At 43.4% G+C, this 21,416-nt stretch overlaps 2 protein-coding genes across 2 annotated transcripts in view; both read right to left on the reverse strand.

The window, feature by feature from the left end:
• Positions 1 to 569, reverse strand: part of LOC130204924 (uncharacterized) — a 40,481-nt gene extending 39,912 nt beyond the window's left edge. Inside the window, exon 1 of the mRNA XM_056431933.1 lies at positions 372 to 569. The gene's annotated coding sequence lies outside the window, so the exon portion shown is untranslated. The remainder of the gene's footprint in view (positions 1 to 371) is intronic.
• A 1,155-nt stretch (positions 570 to 1,724) lies between these two features.
• pi4kaa (phosphatidylinositol 4-kinase, catalytic, alpha a) overlaps positions 1,725 to 21,416 on the reverse strand; it is a 40,361-nt gene continuing 20,669 nt past the window's right edge. The window contains exons 23-54 of the mRNA XM_056431934.1: positions 21,388 to 21,416; positions 21,230 to 21,300; positions 20,687 to 20,811; positions 18,685 to 18,766; positions 16,665 to 16,748; positions 16,362 to 16,451; positions 16,145 to 16,264; positions 15,962 to 16,054; positions 14,858 to 15,014; positions 14,385 to 14,512; positions 14,141 to 14,299; positions 13,912 to 14,063; positions 13,726 to 13,833; positions 13,059 to 13,186; positions 11,712 to 11,867; positions 9,328 to 9,407; positions 9,051 to 9,250; positions 8,725 to 8,812; positions 8,491 to 8,658; positions 8,363 to 8,416; positions 7,572 to 7,692; positions 6,657 to 6,786; positions 6,507 to 6,577; positions 6,031 to 6,103; positions 5,755 to 5,935; positions 5,577 to 5,681; positions 5,311 to 5,436; positions 5,091 to 5,211; positions 4,599 to 4,758; positions 4,409 to 4,498; positions 4,194 to 4,277; positions 1,725 to 3,646 (exon numbers count right to left, since the gene is read on the reverse strand). The exon at positions 21,388 to 21,416 is cut by the window's right edge and continues 9 nt beyond it. Of these exons, the coding sequence (XP_056287909.1) occupies positions 3,595 to 3,646; positions 4,194 to 4,277; positions 4,409 to 4,498; positions 4,599 to 4,758; positions 5,091 to 5,211; positions 5,311 to 5,436; positions 5,577 to 5,681; positions 5,755 to 5,935; positions 6,031 to 6,103; positions 6,507 to 6,577; positions 6,657 to 6,786; positions 7,572 to 7,692; positions 8,363 to 8,416; positions 8,491 to 8,658; positions 8,725 to 8,812; positions 9,051 to 9,250; positions 9,328 to 9,407; positions 11,712 to 11,867; positions 13,059 to 13,186; positions 13,726 to 13,833; positions 13,912 to 14,063; positions 14,141 to 14,299; positions 14,385 to 14,512; positions 14,858 to 15,014; positions 15,962 to 16,054; positions 16,145 to 16,264; positions 16,362 to 16,451; positions 16,665 to 16,748; positions 18,685 to 18,766; positions 20,687 to 20,811; positions 21,230 to 21,300; positions 21,388 to 21,416 (3,586 nt within the window). The 3' untranslated portion in view covers positions 1,725 to 3,594. The remainder of the gene's footprint in view (positions 3,647 to 4,193; positions 4,278 to 4,408; positions 4,499 to 4,598; positions 4,759 to 5,090; positions 5,212 to 5,310; positions 5,437 to 5,576; positions 5,682 to 5,754; positions 5,936 to 6,030; positions 6,104 to 6,506; positions 6,578 to 6,656; positions 6,787 to 7,571; positions 7,693 to 8,362; positions 8,417 to 8,490; positions 8,659 to 8,724; positions 8,813 to 9,050; positions 9,251 to 9,327; positions 9,408 to 11,711; positions 11,868 to 13,058; positions 13,187 to 13,725; positions 13,834 to 13,911; positions 14,064 to 14,140; positions 14,300 to 14,384; positions 14,513 to 14,857; positions 15,015 to 15,961; positions 16,055 to 16,144; positions 16,265 to 16,361; positions 16,452 to 16,664; positions 16,749 to 18,684; positions 18,767 to 20,686; positions 20,812 to 21,229; positions 21,301 to 21,387) is intronic.

Here is a 21,416-nt window from a genome sequence, read left to right on the forward strand (position 1 = left end):
TAATAGAAGTGTGTACTTGTGTTAAACTACCTAATAGAAGTGTATACTTGTGTTAAACTACCTAATAGAAGTGTGTACTCGTGTTAAACGACCTAATAGAGATGTGTACTTGTGTTAAACTACCTAATAGAAGTGTGTACTTGTGTTAAACTACGTTATAGAAGTGTGTACTTGTGTTAAACTACCTAATAGAAGTGTGTACTTGTGTTAAACTACCTAATAGAACTGTGTACTCGTGTTAAACTACCTAATAGAGATGTGTACTTGTGTTAAACTACCTAATAGAAGTGTGTACTTGTGTTAAACTACCTAATATAAGTGTGTACTTGTGTTAAACTACCTAATAGAAGTGTGTACTTGTGTTAGACTACCTAATAGAGGTGATACACAGTGAGCTGGTTCCAAGATGTCGCGGACTGGCCGTCGCGTCCCCGGCGCTTCTCCCGGAGAAGAGCCGGAGAGACTTCCCTCTTCGCCTCGCGCGCTCCTAATCGATAGCGCCGAGCCGCGGGGATCGATACCTCTGATCACGGGACGTACATGCAGTCCGTTAGTCCTCCGGTTCGACTTCTTACCTTGTTCGCTTCCTTCCCTTCGCCGTTTCTCCTCCTTCCCTCGTTTCAGGAACATCAAACCAACAGGTTTCCCTCTGACGCGACCACGTGACCTGCCCATCCCGGTGACGTCACTCAGGAGGGGGGTGAGGGGTGTTTACCTGTTTGAAGACACCTGAGGCTATGAACTAATGTACTCGCCTATAAGTACATTTACTCCAGTACTGTGTTGTGGTACTCACTCATGTACTTGAATACTTTTTCTCAAGTACATCTCAGAATGATGTACTTTTACATTTTAGCTTTAATTCCTGTCCGTGTATTCTATATAAATATAAAATTAAAAAAAATATTACTATAAATGTATTCATTTGAATTAAAACTGTATTATATATATGCATATATATATATATACAATAATATAATAATATACGTGTATTCATTTAATACAAAATGTATTCTATATATATAAAATAATATAAGTATATTCATTTAAATAAAACATGTATTCTATATATATATATATAATAAAATAACTTTATTCATTTAAATAAAAAATGTATTATATATATAATAATAAAATAAGAGTATTCCATATTTATTTATAAAATATAAAAATCTAAGTATATTTATTTTAATAAAAAAGTATTCTATATATAAAATAATATAAGTTTATTCATTTAAATCAAAAAGGTATTCTATATATATATAAAATAATAAAATAACTTTATTCATTTAAATAAAAAAATTATTATATATATAAGATAATAAAATAAAAGTATTCATTTAAATATAAATGTATTCCATATTTAAATATATAAAATAATATAAAAATCCAAGTATATTTATTTAAATAAAAAATATTTTCTATATATAAAATAATAAAATAAGTTCATTCATTTAAATAAAAATGTATTCTATATATAGAAAATAATATAAGTTTATTTATTTAAAGAATTAAATATGAAAAAATAATTAATTTAAATATTATTTTAATTTAAATAACACAAAAAGAGAACCTTAAATTAAGTTAATTATTTGGGTATTTAGTATTTGTATAAAACATGTAACACAAGAGGGATTAAAACAAAGTATGAAAACAAATAAGACGACATTCATACCAACAGAATGTATAAATACATAAACTTAGAGACAGACATGAAGCCGACGTTCGGATGTTGGAACATTTAATCTGTAAATCAGAAGCTGTCACACGTGATCTCTGAACACACATTTAGATATTTGTACACGTTTTAAAACCCACTATATTAAAAATGGCTTTAGTCTCCAACAACTCTCCTCTCGCGAGTATTCCTGTGTACTTAAACACGCTCGATTACGCAACGACAAAAACAAAAACACAGAAACACAGCACAACGAATACGTCAACGAGTATATTGCATAAGGTTTGTGTTTCTGTCACATATTAATGACTACGGTTGTGTTTTCTACCTGGCTCTACCTGGTTGGTTCTGGTAGGTCGACCCAGAGGTCCATAGCGCTCGGACACAGAGGGAACGTGTTGATACTTCATTATTAGACGGGTCGAAATAAATCGGATGTAAAAAAACAAGTAATAGAAAAAAATTAAACTTTTCCCACTACAGGAACTTTAAATATTGTTCTATTTAATAAAAGCTACGAACTGAGGGAAGTATACTTGTAGTGTGTGTGGTGGAATTTTTTGAAAATAGACTTCTATACAACCAGAGGAGTCGCCCCCTTGTGGTTAGGAGAGGGAATGCAGCTCTAACACGAAGCATAGACTTCTATACAACCAAAAGAGTCACCCCCTGGTGGTCAGGAGAGAGAATGCAGCTTTAACACGTGAAGCATAGACTTCCATACAACCAAAAGAGTCACCCCCTGGTGGTCAGGAGAGAGAATGCAGCTTTAACACGTGAAGCATAGACTTCTATACAACCAAAAGAGTCACCCCCTGGTGGTCAGGAGAGAGAATGCAGCTTTAACACGTGAAGCATCAGTTTAAATCAGAATATAAGTAAAGCCCGCCTCCTGCCTGATTTGATTGGCTGTCACAGGTTCTGCTTTTATTGACCTGTTTTCCAGCCTGAAACTTAACGGTGACGATACAAAACAAATCTTAAGATCTTGGCACTTTTAACATTGAATTAATTTTATTTCCTTGAACTAATAAACTCTGAACTTCAAACAAGACTCAACTAATATTTGCACACGTCGTCTCATCTTTGTTGTATTTATTAATCAACCAATGAGAACATTTTAAATGTTGAGTGGGCGGAGCTTCATCCATTTTTTTTTCTCGCGGTTTCTTCCAGCGACCGTGTTTGTTTTAGGAGAAAAATCTTTTCATGCAGACGGTTAAGAGTCTATTAAGTTATATAAATATATATATACATAACGTCTGTTTTTTAAAGATGTAATGCTACAAAAGAAGAAGAAAAACCCGGTTTATTCAAATAGTGGAAACAAAAGACAGAACAAGTCGTTAAGTTTCTGTAGTGGGAATAAAAATAATAATAAAAACCTCTGAATAAACAAGTTGAAGCTAAACGCTGATGCACAATTATGAGAATGATTATGTTCCTTCACACTTAACTCAGCATGAAACTAGTGAGTACACGTGACATACCTAAAGACTAGCGCTGCGTTAAAGCTGATGGATCCCGTGTCCTAAACTAAAATACTGGCGTGTTATTGATCGGCTGATTGAGCTCCAGATAGTTTTGATCCGCCGGGAAGAGGAGCCCATAAAGTGCATAAAAGCGTCGTGAGGAGAAAGGATAACGATGAAGAACAATACTTAAAGGGCGATTAGAATTCCTCGTTCGTTTGGTAAAAGTCGCACAAAGTAACGAGAGTTCATTAAAAGACTTTTAACAACGCAGGAGAACATCGCAACGTTAGAAAAAACGCAGAATAAAAGCGTTCGGGGATCAAATGGCCGCGACGAGCGCCTCCTTTAAAACATCATCATCCACAGAAAGAAAGAAGGAGGTGCTGCAGTGCGTCCGTGTGGAGGCGCTCGCCGTGGAGGAGCAGCGGAGGCGGAGGAGCCTCAGTAGGGGATTTGGTTCTGGTAGTACTGCAGCATGTCGTACGTCTTGCTCCTGTTGGAGAGACACATGTGAGGTTGATCATGCGGCGTGATGCAGATAGATATATACATATACATATATTATATAATACATAATATATAATATAATATATATGTAAATATATACCATTTATATAATATATATTATGGAATATATATTTTATTAAATATATGTGTAATATATATATATATATATGTATAATATCTACATATAAAATAATAAATATATAACATATGTGTAATATATAATATATGTGTAACATATAATATATATATGTATTATATATAATAAATGTGTAATATATAATATTTAGATATTCATGTATTGTATATAATATTTTATATATATTATATAATGTATAATATACATATATATATATAATATTATGTATACTATATATTTAATATATATGTAATATATTAAATAATATAATATATATATATATCATATAACAAAACAAATGTCTTTCAATATTACATTTTAAAATGCTGAGGAAACTATCCGTTTAAAAAGAAAACATATAATATGTGTGGAAGGGCCCGAGAGAGGAGAGACGTACCTGCTGCTGAGGAAACAGCTCTGGATGACTTTGATGATGAACGCTGCCGCTTCCTTCTCACTCATTTGAGGATTAAACCGTCCTCTGGTAAAAAAGACAAAGAACAACAAGATGAACAACATCTCTCTCTCTCTCTCTCTCACTCTCTCACTGTGTGGACCCTGCCAGCTGAGTGTTTATACTCCATGAATAGTATTAAAAGGTCTCTGACTCACTTGAGGAGCTTGATGGTCTGTCCTCTGAAGCACGGCAGGCCAGTGTCCAGCATGAGGGTCACCAGAGAAACCACGGCGTCCATGTAGGGTCTTCACGGAGGAGGAGGAGGAGGAGGAACCACACCAAAGTTGACAAAGTTGCGCAACAGTCGTTAACGACCTTCAAAGCCCCACTGAAGCCTTTCCTCACCGGACTGCCAGGTAGCCTCTGACACACATCTCCATGAACCACTTGAAGGGCGTGGCCTCCATCTTGCCGCCCATGATCATCACCATCTCGTCGGTCAGCTTGATGTCCGGCTCCCAGCCCAGGTTTCCTCCAGGAGAGCTCTCGAACATGAAGCCGAAGTCTGCAGCAAACAAGACCAGAGTTAATAATCACTTACAAATGTGCTAATAGTTGACAAAGAGCTTATTGTGGCTGCAATCAACCTGTTTTACACAAAATATCTTTTCAAGATAATAACAATATCGTGCAACATTTGCAAAACAAGACAAAACTAGTGCAGATATGTGTGAGTGTTCACGTGTCATCATTATTATACGCTGCAGTGAGCTTTCCACTACAACTCTTTACTAATCTCTTTTTAAAACGGGGTTGCAGGCTTGATACGGCCACTCAATAAAGCTCAATGTTGAGCTCTTGTTTTGAAGGGCAACAGCAGGAAACACACACACACACCGATGTGGATGAGGTGGCCCTTGCTGTCCAGCATGATGTTGCCGTTGTGCCGGTCTTTGATCTGCAGCAGGAACAGCAGCAGGCTGTAGGCGGCCATGCTGCGGATGAAGTTGTAGCGCGCCTGTGGTCAGAAGACAGAAGTTAGAGCCTCCGTCGCTTCAGGATTCAGGACGACGGATAAAGACGGATAAAGACGACGGATAAAGACGGCGGGCGCCACCTTCTGGAAGGCGAGCGTGGACTCGTCGCCGTACTGGTTGCGGAAGTAATCGTACATCCCGAAGTCCGTCTGCCGGCCCAGCTGGTCTCTGGACTTGCAGTCTGGGATGCACTCGATCACCCCGCACTGAGGACAACAACAAGGTCAGACTTCTATACAACCAGAGGAGTCGCCCCCTGGTGGTCAGGAGAGAGAATGCAGCTCTAACACATGAAGCAGAGACTTCTATACAACCAGATGTGGAGTCACGGGACAGGAAGTCTTACCCCCGGCGCCGTGGCCACCACCCTGTAGGGGAAGACGAACAGGTCCAGGCCGACCAGCTGGAAGATATTCTTGAAGAGGCCGATGATCTGCAGAGCGAGCATGTCCTGGATGAAAGAAATAACAATGTTTTCAAAGAGGTCACAAATGAAGTCTGGACCGTCCCGGCGAGCTGCGTACCTGTCTGCAGTCGTCTCCCACTTTAAAGATGGCCGCCTGCCAGCAGATCCTGCGCGACTCGTCCGGGTTCTCGTCCCCGTCGTCCAGGGAGTCGGCCGGGCAGCGGAGCCCCTCCTTCTCCAGCTCGCTCACGCCGCAGCGCTTCACCTTGAACTTGGCCAGGTAGGGCGCCTTGGCGGCGCTGCGGAGGACGATTAATCACCCAGTTATATCGGGTAAAATGGTGAATATAGGCATCATGAATATATGTCTGTCTGTATGTTGGCCCTCTCTTACCTCTGCATGGGGGTCCCAGACTTGTAGTCGATGTCCAGCACGATGGCTTCAGGGTTACTGGGCAGGTAACAGCCTGGAAGACAACGACACTCACAATGACACACCGACAGTGCATGTTTCTATTCCAGAATTATTACATGTATATATATATATATAATATATAAATACATATATGAAAAAGAATTAAAATATATATATATCCAATATATATATATCCTATTTATATATAACTATATATATTCATTTATAAATATATATATATATATATATGTGAAGAAAATAAATAAATATATATCCTATATATATATATATGTATCCTATGTATATATAAATATATAAATATAAATACATATATTTATCTATATATATATATGTATGAAGAAGGAAAAAAAATATATATATATATATATATATGTGTGTATTTATTAGTTCCACAGCAGCACAGTAACCATGCAGACCGGCTGTGGACTTGTCACCTGGCTGAACTTTGATGTCCGACAGCGCTTTAAGACACGCCCTCCTCCTCTCCTCTCCCTTTGGAACCGGCCTGGAAGACAAAACATGGCGTTTACGTTTAACCCAAAAGAACCCCCCCCCGATGAGCGAGTGGTGGGCGGCGTGTTTACTTGAGGATGGCGGACACGTTGGTGATCTTGTTGAAGAAGTCAAACTCCCTCTGGTAGAAGTCTTTGGCTGGACCCGACAGCGAGCCCGTGATCTCCTCCACCATCTGCTCCAGCAGCTCCCCGATGTCGGCTGCATACAACAACCAGGAAGTCATGTGACCACTCAGTGGCGCCCAATGAGACGACACCGCTTCACATTAATAGGAAAAGATTCAACACAGAGAAACAAACAGCTCGAAAGAATAAAAACACGCGTCTATATTTATGATCTACAAATATTGTCGTTCCATCAACTTAATGAAAAAAAAATATTGGACGAAGTCAGATTTTAAACACAAATTCAAAGAACATTTCTTTAGAAATGACGTTAAATTTCAGATTTATTTGATTATTTGGTAATATTTGAAGTATTTTTGATCCACTGTGATTTCACATATATTAATCCTATAAATATATATTATATATATATGAATATATTATATATATAATATGTATATTATTATATATAATATATTTATATATAAATTATATATAAATATTATATATATATAAATACATTATATATAATATATTTATTTATATATAAAAAGTACATATATATATATTATGAATATAATATATCTATGAATTATATTTATAGATATAATATATATATATAATATATATAACAAATTAAATAAATATATATTTTTTACTCTCTTTAGTTATCTCAACCTGGTTCTGTAAAAAAGACCAAAGGTCATGAAGTTTGAGCTCAATTCAAAGTACGAGCACCGTGTGTATTTTCTATTTTATTATTTACTCAAATGTAGATTTTCTTTTCTTCTAAAGAGTCTAAAACAAATTGTCCATCTTTGTAAAAATCCTCAACATGTGGTAAATGTCGTGCGGCGCTGCGGCGGCGTCTCCACTCACGGTCCTTCTGGTGGCCCTCCTCGTCCATGAAGATGTTGGTCTTCATGTTCCAGATGAACTGGTGGGCGAGCAGCTGAGACTTCTGGGCCGCCCACAGGATGTACTCCCTCACGTAGCCCATCTGAGCCAGAGAGGACGAGGTCAGAGTTCAGAAACCAGCGTGGCTTTAAGCTCTCGCGGGTTTGTGTTTACCAGGGGCGTTAGTAGGATTTAAAGAAGGGGGGGCTAAGCCCCAAGGGGGCCCCGGATATACATTGTTAGAGACATCATTTCATATTTTATGCTCATTTGGACACTATCACTGAGATAAAGATACTATTCAAAGGAACAAAATATACTAATAATATACATTAATGCAAAGAATAGAGAGATGTCGATAGTTATTTTTTGTATTTGAATTCGCTCGGTCACACTCTCGCTCACTGGAGACAGTTTCTAACTCTTCCCTTTCATTTGCCTCAAGTAAATAGTATATATATATATATATAGCCACATTCTGTAACTACCTGGACTTACAAGTTCCTTTGAGCTAACCTCATTGGCTGTAATCCTGGCTGTCTTTGAGAGACGTTACTAGGCAGCCTCCCCAGGTCCTAGTGCCCGCGAATTATATCTTTAAGTATGATGATCGGCTATTGGATTGTAATTTGAAGGGGGAGAAAACACACAAACCAGAACGCATGCACATATGTAGCATGTTAGAGTTTTAAGTAACGTGTCCATGTGAGAAACAATAGTTTAATTTAATGTCATCACAGAAAATAGGCCCAACGGCGCCCCCTGGTGTTTACCTTGTCATAACGCAGCGCCTGAACAATCTGAGGGATGTAGAACAAGATGGCGTCCTGCCGAGAGGAAAAGGGAAAGCGTGAACGAGGGGCGGGGCTTTAATAAAGTCCACCGCGTGTGTGTGACTTACGGGGGGGAAGGAGCGCAGCACCTTGACGCCGTACTGCGCGGTGAGCGGGTGAGGAGGGTACATGCTGCTGAAGTACGACAGGCCGGTGGGGGGGTCGGCCGGAGCCCAGCACAGGATGTGGCTCAGCTCGGGGGAGTCGGCGTCGATGGTGTGCCACGTGACCAGGAACTAGAGGAGACATGAGGGAGAGGTGAACACACACGCACACACACAGACACACACACACACACACACCTTGACGGCCTCCGGTACGTCGCTCACGGCTCCGGGGTCCAGCCTCACCAGCCGAGTCACTTCGGCAACAATGGCGTCGTTCTTAAACCTGGAGACCGAGGAGATCAGAATAGACCAATCAACAGGCAGGATTTTTCTGTGGCTGTTCTACAATCCTACAGAAATATAATTCTACAAATAGTATAACACTATATATAAACATTATATATAGATGAATGCTTCCGTATCTCCATCTGCATTGTGTAGAAACAGAATGAGTAGAAAGAGAAAGCTGCTTTTTAAATGCTGGTTCAGAATTGGCGCACTGTCCCTTTAAGAGCGGCGACCTGGTGGGCAGCTGCATGGCCAGGTAGGGCGCGATGCCCCAGGCCAGGTTGACGTTGTCCTTCCACTGCTTCTCCGTCAGGCTGATGTACTTGGACCTCCAGTTGGCGATGCTGGTCTCCACCGACTGCTCCGTGACGATGAGCAGCTCCTGGGTGGACAGCGGGTTGTACCACGTGGTCAGCCGCTCGATCTCGCTGGCCTGGAGGGGGCGGAGAGTTAAAACCAGACACTCATCATCATCATCTTCGTCATCATCATCGTCATCGTCGTCCTCACCAGTAAGGCCAGCAGCAGAGTCCTGCGTTTCATGTAGTACTTGTGGAGCTGCGTCCCTCTGTTAGTCTTCTTGGACGTCCCTGAGACGACAAGATGGACAGACAGTCAAAAGCATTGTGCAACGTCTTCAGATCCAGACGCCCCCCTCAAGACCCAGAACCCAGAACCCTGAACCCTGAACCCAGAACCCAGAACCCCTCTGGGATTTTGCTGGATGGTACTTGTAAAACGTTTTCCGCTAACGAGGCTAGAAAACAACATGAATACGGATCGGACAGCACTTCATGTACATTTTATGTACAATTGTAGAGGTATATTTTACTCCCTAAATTTAAATGATTCCAGACTCTAAGGTATTTGTCCAATAATCTATTCACGCGTTTGTTTGTTTTCTAAACCGCTTTAATAACTAAATTAATCATCGCCAGCAGACATGACGTCATCTCCAGCGAACATGACGTCATCTCCAGCAGACATGACGTCATCTCCAGCAGACATGATGTCATCTCCAGCAGACATGACGTCATCTCCAGCGTACATGACGTCATCTCCAGCGAACATGACGTCATCTCCAGCAGACATGACGTCATCTCCAGCGAACATGACGTCATCTCCAGCGAACATGACGTCATCTCCAGCGAACATGACGTCATCTCCAGCAGACATGACGTCATCTCCAGCGAACATGACGTCATCTCCAGCGAACATGACGTCATCTCCAGCGTACATGACGTCATCTCCAGCGAACATGACGTCATCTCCAGCGAACATGACGTCATCTCCAGCGAACATGACGTCATCTCCAGCGAACATGACGTCATCTCCAGCAGACATGACGTCATCTCCAGCGAACATGACGTCATCTCCAGCGAACATGACGTCATCTCCAGCGAACATGACGTCATCTCCAGCGAACATGACGTCATCTCCAGCGAACATGACGTCATCTCCAGCGAACATGACGTCATCTCCAGCGAACATGACGTCATCTCCAGCAGACATGACGTCATCTCCAGCGAACATGACGTCATCTCCAGCAGACATGACGTCATCTCCAGCAGACATGACGTCATCTCCAGCAGACATGACGTCATCTCCAGCAGACATGACGTCATCTCCAGCAGACATGACGTCATCTCCAGCAGACATGACGTCATCTCCAGCGAACATGACGTCATCTCCAGCGAACATGACGTCATCTCCAGCAGACATGACGTCATCTCCAGCGAACATGACGTCATCTCCAGCGAACATGACGTCATCTCCAGCAGACATGACGTCATCTCCAGCGAACATGACGTCATCTCCAGCGAACATGACGTCATCTCCAGCAGACATGACGTCATCTCCAGCAGACATGACGTCATCTCCAGCGAACATGACGTCATCTCCAGCGAACATGACGTCATCTCCAGCGAACATGACGTCATCTCCAGCGGACATGACGTCATCCAGCAGACATGTCATCTCCAGCGTACATGACGTCATCTCCAGCGAACATGATGTCATCTCCAGCGTACATGACGTCATCTCCAGCGAACATGACATCATCTCCAGCAGACATGATGTCATCGCCAGCAGACATGTCATCTCCAGCGTACATGACGTCATCTCCAGCGAACATGATGTCATCTCCAGCGTACATGACTTCATCTCCAGCGTACATGACGTCATCTCCAGTGTACATGACATCATCTCCAGCGAACATGACATCATCTCCAGCAGACATGATGTCATCGCCAGCAGACATGTCATCTCCAGCGTACATGACTTCATCTCCAGCGTACATGACGTCATCTCCAGCGTACATGACGTCATCTCCAGCGAACATGACATCATCTCCAGCAGACATGTCATCTTCAGCGAACATGATGTCATCTCCAGCGTACATGACGTCATCTCCAGCGTACATGACATCATCTCCAGCGTACATGACGTCATCTCCAGCGAACATGACATCATCTCCAGCAGACATGTCATCTTCAGCGAACATGATGTCATCTCCAGCGTACATGACTTCATCTCCAGCGTACATGACGTCATCTCCAGCGTACATGACGTCATCTCCAGCGTACATGACGTCATCTCCAGCGAACATGACGTCATGTAAGCTGGCGATGATGTCATTCCTCCATGTAAAACAACTCGTTCAGTTCAGTTAGTGTTATTTATGTTGAAAAAACATTTTGTCAAATTCAGAATTGTTTACTTATTATTTAATTTAGAAAAAAAGACATCCTATTTGCGTAGTTTTATTTGGATATGAAGCATTTGAAGATGCCCCTCAAAATAAATCCCACAACGACATCACTATGAGCAAAGAGACGTTTCTAGTCTTAATAAAGCCGTGCGACCTTGAACTCCTCGCGGTGGTCCGGCTGTACCTGACTTCTTGGAGGCGGTGGACATGCCGCTGGACAGCGGGTACGTGTTGATCCAGCCCTGGCTGCTCTGCTGGGAGCGAGCGCTGGAGTCGGCGTTGCCCCGGAGGTCGGTGGCGTTCATCACCGCCAGGCTGTTGAGGGACGGGTCCTGGTTGTCTGGTTCACACACGGACACAGTCAGGCGGCCGACAGAGAAACAGGCGGCCGACCCCGAGGGGACGACCGCGAGCGAGAGGAACAATACAGGAGATCATCCACGAGGCGGGCGGTGAGCAGATGAGCTGCGGCGGGGGCGATGCTCATGCATTTGAGAAGCAGGACGTACACGGAGGGAGACGTCGTCTGAACCGCTGATCCTGGGTCAGGTGTTATTTTGAAGTGGATCAATCTGATCCAGGATCAGCGGTCAGAGGACTCGTCTACCTGCAGCGCTTTGATGAGAATGAGAACGTTTCTTTTCTCGGGGTCGTCGGCAATGAAGGGAAGAGGAAGAACTTTCATTTTTTTAAACTTGTAGTGTCTTCCTTTGGCAAGGGCGAGAGGAGGGGGGGGGGCTAACATGATGAACATGCATCTTTACGCGGATGACAAACTTGTGCTTTTCCTCACAGATCCTTTCACGGATGGTTTTGGATGTTTAGGAGTTAGAGTTGTGTGAGGTCGTACTGCAGACGGAGCAGAGCAGTCATTTAACTCATAGGATGAGATGTATCTGCCTTCATCTGTTGCTTTATTAATGATATTTTGGAGACTCCCATTAAAAAAAGTTGCACAATAACAAACTAACTCCAGCAGCTCCTGAGCTCTGAGTGGTTAAACCAAAGTTTGTATCAATGGAGTCCAGTCAGGAAGGTAAAGAGGTGAAAATATTATAAATATAATGTCCACTTAAACTGACATTGACTCTTTTCGGTGTTTAAAATGTGTCCACAGCAGTACTTTGCTTCACGTACTGTAGTAGTACTGACGATGTACAAGTACCTCATACAAACACACGACTGAACATCAAGGATAGAAAACAGATCGGTTGTAAAAAATCAAAAGGTCTGAGGAGGAAGAAAGAAGTCAGAGAAAGAGGAATGAAAAGGGGGGAATAAGAAAAGATCTATGAGAAAATAAAAAGCTGTGTTCATCATATAGATATAAACATATATTATACATATATATATCTATGAGCATGGTGAGGACCAGCGGGTAGACTTGCCATGCGTTATGACGAGCATGCCGCTGCAGCTGCCGCCGCTTTACGCTTACTTAAGAGAGAAATCGGAGAAGTGCTGGACACGATAAGCGATCCGAATATCCCAGCAGCGAGCAAGCTCGGGGCCGGGGTAGTGCCAAGCTCACCGGGGGGCACCAGGTGGCACGCCGCCAGGTACTTCTTGTCCGACAGGATGCTGGCGTAGAAACGGATGATGATGCTGATGTCCTCGCGGAGAGACTTGTCGCCCTGGGTGGGAAACTTTAGAGGAGCGCTGGAGGGAGAGGGCGAAGGGTTAAATCATCTCGACTGGGTTTATTATTATTATTATTATGTGATTTTATTGCATTAGGAACTTTGGAGGAGCGTTTCTTATCTACGTTGCCTTTAATTGAACCATATTTGAGGATATTAATCAATTTCTGTATTTTATTTCTTAAACAGCACAGCGAGCTTTATGAGCGAGTTTATTTAATTCAAATTAATTTTATTTATTTATTTTATTGAGTTTGCTGTTGATTCCCAATGCATATCTTTTACATGCAAATCAATTAAACTAGATTTTGAACAGCTTGGAAGCCCAAAATAACATTTTACATTATGAACATAACCTTTATTTTTTATTTTGATTATAAACCATCTTATTGTAATGTGTCAACAAGTACTAATTCTACTTTCTAATCATATTTTCTTTGGGTTGTTTTGAAAAAAGAAAGAAGTATGAAGTCCTCCCCTCGAACATGGACTTTGAACACAGCTTTCCAAATGATTGAAGAAATAAAAGGGCAGCGTGTGAACGACCGGAGTCGGTACCTGAAGTAGTCGAAGGCCGTGGAGTAGATCTTCTCCCGCAGAACGTTCCTGATGGTGGAGTTGGTGAGGACGTCGGAGTGCAGCAGAGACAGACCCAGGGTCAGCAGCCTGGAGCACAGAGAGCTTCATCATGAAGAAGATCGACAGGAAGTAGAAGGATCCGTGTTCTCAGCGTAGGTCACGGACCTGAAGCGAGGGCCGATTGCGGCGACGTGGCGGTTCAGGCCACTCTTGGCCCCGCCCACGTGGAGCGACAGCGAGCGCTGCAGCAAACTGCCGAAAATCTCCACTTGGTCGGCGCTGGAGTATTTGGCGATCTCAAACCGCTGGACGAGGAACTAGAGGAGAGGAGACGAGGGCGTGAGAGAGGAAACGACGGAGGGGGAGCCGACGGATGAGGAACGGGCGGACCGACCTCGATCCAGATGTGGTGCGGCGTGACGTCCGGAGGGCAGGGGATTGGCTGGCTCTCCTCCGACGCCGCCAGGGGGTCGGCCTCCACCTTGGCGTCGGAGAACAAGCCCATCTTCAGCTCCACGGTCATCTGCCAGGCGCCCGCCATCTCTCGCATGAACTAAGAGGAGGAGAAGACCTTTTTTTAAAGTGGTCGGTGACAAATGGGAGGAGATTTTAAATGATTTCAAAATAAAAGCACGCACCGGCACTTCCACGCCGACGCGCGCCGCCAGCAGCCACTCCCAGCAGGCGATGGAGGTCTCCATGCCGTGAGCCGTGAACATCTTGAGAGGAGACCAGCAGAGGTGGTGCAGGAGCTGGGGGTCGCACTCTGGAGACACCACCGAAGAAGAAGCCCAGAGGAATTTAAAAGACAAGACGTCGTTCTGAAGATCGCTCAAGGCATATTCACATATATTATCATGGCACTGTCGGCGTTAAGCCTATGGCGCCTTCAAAATAAAAGCTCAATCACACGAGTTAACATATTGAGATTGGTTCCCTGTAAGCCTCTGCTGTCATTATGCGGTTATCTATGGCGCCTTCAAAATAAAAGCTCAATCACACGAGTTAACATATTGAGATTGGTTCCCTGTAAGCCTCTGCTGTCATTATGCGGTTATCTATGGCCCCTTCAAAATAAAAGCTCAATCATATGAGTTAAGGAAAGCGAGACCTTTGGAGCTGATGAGCAAGGCGGCCAGTTTGAACATGGCCTCGGTGAAGGCCTCGGGCTGCGCGGCGTCCAGAGCCTCGCCCATCTGCCGGATCAACAGCCGGCTCAGGTCGGAGTGACCTTTGACCGCCTGGGCGAAGTGGATCATACCCGACACCTGCAGGGGGAAAGAGAAGGTCCGTAAGTGAATAGAAGTGTGGATATGAAGTACATATGTGTGGATGTGAAGTAGATAAGTGTGGATGTGAAGTACATATGTGTGGATGTGAAGTAGATAAGTGTGGATGTGAAGTACATAAGTGTGAATGTAAAGTACATAAGTGTGGATGTGAAGTAGATAAGTGTGGATGTGAAGTACATAAGTGTGAATAGAAGTGTGGATATGAGGTACATAAGTGTGAATAGAAGTGTGGATATGAAGTACATAAGTGTGAATGTAAAGTACATAAGTGTGGATGTGAAGTACATAAGTGTGAATAGAAGTGTGGATATGAGGTACATAAGTGTGAATAGAAGTGTGGATATGAAGTACATAAGTGTGAATGTAAAGTACAAAAGTGTGAATGTAAAGTACATAAGTGTGGATGTGAAGTACATAAGTGTGAATGTAAAGTACATAAGTGTGTATGTGAAGTACATAAGTGTGAATGTAAAGTACATAAGTGTGGATATGAAGTACATAAGTGTGGATGTGAAGTACATAAGTGTGAATGTAAAGTACATAAGTGTGGATATGAAGTACATAAGTGTGGATGTGAAGTACATAAGTGTGAATAGAAGTGTGGATATGAGGTACATAAGTGTGAATAGAAGTGTGGATATGAAGTACATAAGTGTGGATGTGAAGTACATAAGTGTGAATGTAAAGTACAAAAGTGTGAATGTAAAGTACATAAGTGTGGATGTAAAGTACATAAGTGTGGATGTGAAGTACATAAGTGTGGATGTGAAGTAGATAAGTGTGGATGTGAAGTACATAAGTGTGGATGTGAAGTACATAAGTGTGAATGTAAAGTACATAAGTGTGAATGAAAGTACATAAGTGTGGATATGAAGTACATAAGTGTGGATGTGACATCAGAGACCCAGATGAGGTGGTTCTACCTCTCCGGCGTATCTGTTCCTGAGGTTGAGGGAGGCCATGAAGTTAGAGTAGTCCTTCTTCACACAGGTGGGCCTCTCGGTCAGCTGAGTGGACTACAGGCGGAAACTCATGAATACTTTACTGAAACTAATTAATACTTCATTGACACTAATGAATACTGAATGCAGTGCTCGGTGACTCACCCCCAGGGTGGTGCTCTGCCGGTTGTAGCCGGCGAAGTGCAGGATGCTCTCGGTGGCCATGGCCAGGCCGGTGTGCTGGGAGAGGCCCGACACCCAGTTCTGATGCTTGTTCAGATACTCCTGGAACAGAACCGGCACCACCGAGTTTTAGAGGTCGCGTTCAAGGTCACGCCGTTACCTTCATTCACCACGTGAGGCTTTGTTCACGCCGCGTTACCTGGAGGTGGGACTTGGTGACGGACGGCGCCCACTTCATCGCCTCCTTCAGGATCTCCCCACAGCGGGCGGCAAAATCCTTCACGATGCTCTGAAAGGAAAAGATTTTATGTTGTTTTATGAAATCGGTTTGGACCCAGCAGCAGGAGGACCGGGTTCTGTTTGGACCCAGCAGCAGGAGGACCGGGTTCTGTTTGGACCCAGCAGCAGGAGGACTGGGTTCTGTTTGGACCCAGCAGCAGGAGGACTGGGTTCTGTTTGGACCCAGCAGCAGGAGGACTGGTTCCTCGGGAAGCGGCCTCACCTCTCGAGCTTCGTACGTATCGGGGACGGTGATCCTGTGCGGCGTGTCGGGGATGTCGTAGTACGGCGGGTCTTTATGAATGTCCTGGAGCAGAAACATCGTTAGTACAGAGAGCAGGGTTCATCCACATGACCAATGAACAGGTTCATCCACATGACCAATGAACAGGTTCATCCTCATGACCAATGAACAGGTTCATCCACATGACCAATGAACAGGTTCATCCTCATGACCAATGAACAGGTTCATCCACATGACCAATGAACAGGTTCATCCTCATGACCAATGAACAGGTTCATCCTCATGACCAATGAACAGGTTCATCCACATGACCAATGAACAGGTTCATCACCATGACCAATGAACAGGTTCATCCTCATGACCAATGAACAGGTTCATCCACATGACCAATGAACAGGTTCATCACCATGGTGACCAATGAACAGGTTCATCCTCATGACCAATGAACAGGTTCATCCTCATGACCAATGAACAGGTTCATCCTCATGACCAATGAACAGGTTCATCCTCATGACCAATGAACAGGTTCATCCACATGACCAATGAACAGGTTCATCCACATGGTGACCAATGAACAGGTTCATCCTCATGACCAATGAACAGGTTCATCCTCATGACCAATGAACAGGTTCATCCTCATGACCAATGAACAGGTTCATCACCATGGTGACCAATGAACAGGTTCATCCTCATGACCAATGAACAGGGTTCATCACCATGGTGACCAATGAACAGGTTCATCCTCATGACCAATGAACAGGTTCATCCACATGACCAATGAACAGGTTCATCCTCATGACCAATGAACAGGTTCATCCTCATGACCAATGAACAGGTTCATCCTCATGACCAATGAACAGGTTCATCACATGACCAATGAACAGGTTCATCCTCATGACCAATGAACAGGTTCATCACATGACCAATGAACAGGTTCATCCTCATGACCAGTGAACAGGTTCATCACATGACCAATGAACAGGTTCATCACCATGGTGACCAATGAACAGGTTCATCCTCATGACCAATGAACAGGGTTCATCACCATGGTGACCAATGAGCAGGTTCATCCTCATGACCAATGAACAGGTTCATCCTCATGACCAATGAACAGGTTCATCACATGACCAATGAACAGGTTCATCACATGACCAATGAACAGGTTCATCACATGACCAATGAACAGGGTTCATCACCATGGTGACCAATGAACAGGTTCATCCTCATGACCAATGAACAGGTTCATCACATGACCAATGAACAGGTTCATCCTCATGACCAATGAACAGGTTCATCCTCATGACCAATGAACAGGTTCATCACATGACCAATGAACAGGTTCATCCTCATGACCAATGAACAGGTTCATCCTCATGACCAATGAACAGGTTCATCCTCATGACCAATGAACAGGTTCATCCTCATGACCAATGAACAGGTTCATCCTCATGACCAATGAACAGGTTCATCCTCATGACCAATGAACAGGTTCATCCTCATGACCAATGAACAGGTTCATCCTCATGACCAATGAACAGGTTCATCCTCATGACCAATGAACAGGTTCATCCTCATGACCAATGAACAGGTTCATCCTCATGACCAATGAACAGGTTCATCCTCATGACCAATGAACAGGTTCATCCTCGTGACCAATGAACAGGTTCATCCTCGTGACCAATGAACAGGTTCATCCTCGTGACCAATGAACAGGTTCATCCTCATGACCAATGAACAGGTTCATCCTCATGACCAATGAACAGGTTCATCCTCGTGACCAATGAACAGGTTCATCCTCATGACCAATGAACAGGTTCATCCTCATGACCAATGAACAGGTTCATCCTCATGACCAATGAACAGGTTCATCCTCATGACCAATGAACAGGTTCATCCTCATGACCAATGAACAGGTTCATCCTCATGACCAATGAACAGGTTCATCACCATGGTGACCAATGGGTGTCCAGGACTTTAAGTGAATGACACAATGACTCACGGCGCTGAGCGAGAGCGACAGCGTCTGCAGGATGTCCAGCATGGTCCTCAGCACACGGCCGCTCCACAGCAGGTGAGGGAACCTGAGGAGGAGACGCAGCGTCACGCTTCAGCTTCTTTATGAACACAGCGTCACGCTTCAGCTTCTTTATAAACACAGTGTCAAGCTTCAGCTTCTTTATGAACACAGGGTCACGCTTCAGCTTCTTTATGAACACAGCGTCACGCTTCAGCTTCTTTATGAACACAGGGTCACGCTTCAGCTTCTTTATGAACACAGCGTCACGCTTCAGCTTCTTTATGAACACAGGGTCACGCTTCAGCTTCTTTATAAATACAGCGTCACGCTTCAGCTTCTTTATGATTCACGCTTCAGCTTCTTTATAAACACAGCGTCACACTTCAGCTTCTTTATGAACACAGCATCACGCTTCAGCTTCTATACAACTCACGTTTTAGCTTCTTTATGACTCACGCTTCAGCTTCTTTACAACTCACGTTTCAGCTTCTTTACGACTCACGCTTCAGCTTCTTTATGACTCACGCTTCAGCTTCTTTATGAACACAGGGTCACGCTTCAGCTTCTTTATGAACACAGCGTCACGCTTCAGCTTCTTTATGAACACAGCGTCACGCTTCAGCTTCTTTATGAACACAGCGTCACGCTTCAGCTTCTTTATGAACACAGGGTCACGCTTCAGCTTCTTCATGAACACAGCGTCACGCTTCAGCTTCTTTATGAACACAGGGTCACGCTTCAGCTTCTTTATAAACACAGCGTCACGCTTCAGCTTCTTTATGATTCACGCTTCAGCTTCTTTATAAACACAGCGTCACGCTTCAGCTTCTTTATGAACACAGCATCACGCTTCAGCTTCTTTATGAACACAGCATCACGCTTCAGCTTCTATACAACTCACGTTTCAGCTTCTTTATGACTCACGCTTCAGCTTCTTTACAACTCACGTTTCAGCTTCTTTATGACTCACGCTTCAGCTTCTTTATGACTCACGTTTCAGCTTCTTTATGACTCACGTTTCAGCTTCTTTATAACTCAAGTTTCAGCTTCTTTATGATTCACGTTTCAGCTTCTTTATGACTCACGCTTCAGCTTCTTTATGACTCACGTTTCAGCTTCTTTATGACTCACGCTTCAGCTTCTTTATGACTCACGCTTCAGCTTCTTTATGACTCACGTTTCAGCTTCTTTATGACTCACGCTTCAGCTTCTTTATGACTCACGCTTCAGCTTCTTTATGACTCACGCTTCAGCTTCTTTATGACTCACGTTTCAGCTTCTTTATGACTCACGTTTCAGCTTCTTTATGACTGACGCTTCAGCGCTTCTTTATGACTCACGCTTCAGCTTCTTTATGACTCACGTTTCAGCTTCTTTATGACTCACGTTTCAGCTTCTTTATGATTCACGCTTCAGCTTCTTTATGACTCACGTTTCAGCTTCTTTATGACTCACGCTTCAGCTTCTTTATGACTCACGTTTCAGCTTCTTTATGACTCACGCTTCAGCTTCTTTACGACTCACGCTTCAGCTTCTTTATGACTCACGTTTCAGCTTCTTTATGACTCACGCTTCAGCTTCTTTATGACTCACGCTTCAGCTTCTTTATGACTCACGTTTCAGCTTCTTTATGACTCACGCTTCAGCTTCTTTATGACTCACGTTTCAGCTTCTTTATGACTCACGCTTCAGCTTCTTTATGACTCACGCTTCAGCTTCTTTATGACTCACGCTTCAGCTTCTTTATGACTCACGCTTCAGCTTCTTTATGACTCACGTTTCAGCTTCTTTATGACTCACGTTTCAGCTTCTTTATGACTCACGTTTCAGCTTCTTTATGACTCACGCTTCAGCTTCTTTATGACTCACGTTTCAGCTTTTTTATGACTCACGCTTCAGCTTCTTTATGACTCACGTTTCAGCTTCTTTATGACTCACGCTTCAGCTTCTTTATGACTCGTGCTTCAGCTTCTTTATGACTCACGTTTCAGCCAGGCCGGACAGGTACTTGTCGGCCACCCTGCGGATCCTCTTGTGGATGTGGTTGAAGTTGACCAGCAGGAACTGGGCGTGGCGCTCCAGCTCCTCCTCGTGGGCCTTGGTTTTGGGCTGAAAGAGAAGGAATGTCGTCAAGACGCCAGGTCAAAGTTTCAGATGTTTCAAATGTCAGTCGAACAGTCGGAAAGTTCACGAGATAAATAAAAGCAGAAAGTCGTCTCATCTGAGAAACTGCAGATTATTATTTGTCAAAATAGTTTCAGATTCAATCAACCAATTAAATAATGATGACATGCATCAAGCACCTTGTAGATTTCTATCTTTTACAACCTTAATATGACTTTATGATCTCTCAGAAGATTCAACAAACACATCTGATATAACTTTCTCTCTTAAACATCTATTACACCTTCAGGGATGAACCAGCTCACAATACATATCTTATGGCTTAGTTTTCCTTTATTTTAAGGCATAAAAAATGCCATTAGCCAGTCCAGTGCGTGTGAAACGATGACATCATCACCCTCACCTTCTCAGCCATCATGTGCAGGAAGACCTCAAACACCTTGTCGCTGACGGCGATCACACACTGCATCATACCTGGAACACGTTAACGAGGAAGGCTCATGTTAAAGGAGACAACACGTGTTAAAGGAGACAACACGTGTTTCACGTGGCGCTGCTCACCTGACTTGTCCTTCTGGATCGGCGTGTGT

Source organism: Pseudoliparis swirei, chromosome 15 (assembly GCF_029220125.1).
Source record: "Pseudoliparis swirei isolate HS2019 ecotype Mariana Trench chromosome 15, NWPU_hadal_v1, whole genome shotgun sequence".
NCBI classification, from domain to species: Eukaryota; Metazoa; Chordata; class Actinopteri; order Perciformes; family Liparidae; genus Pseudoliparis; species Pseudoliparis swirei.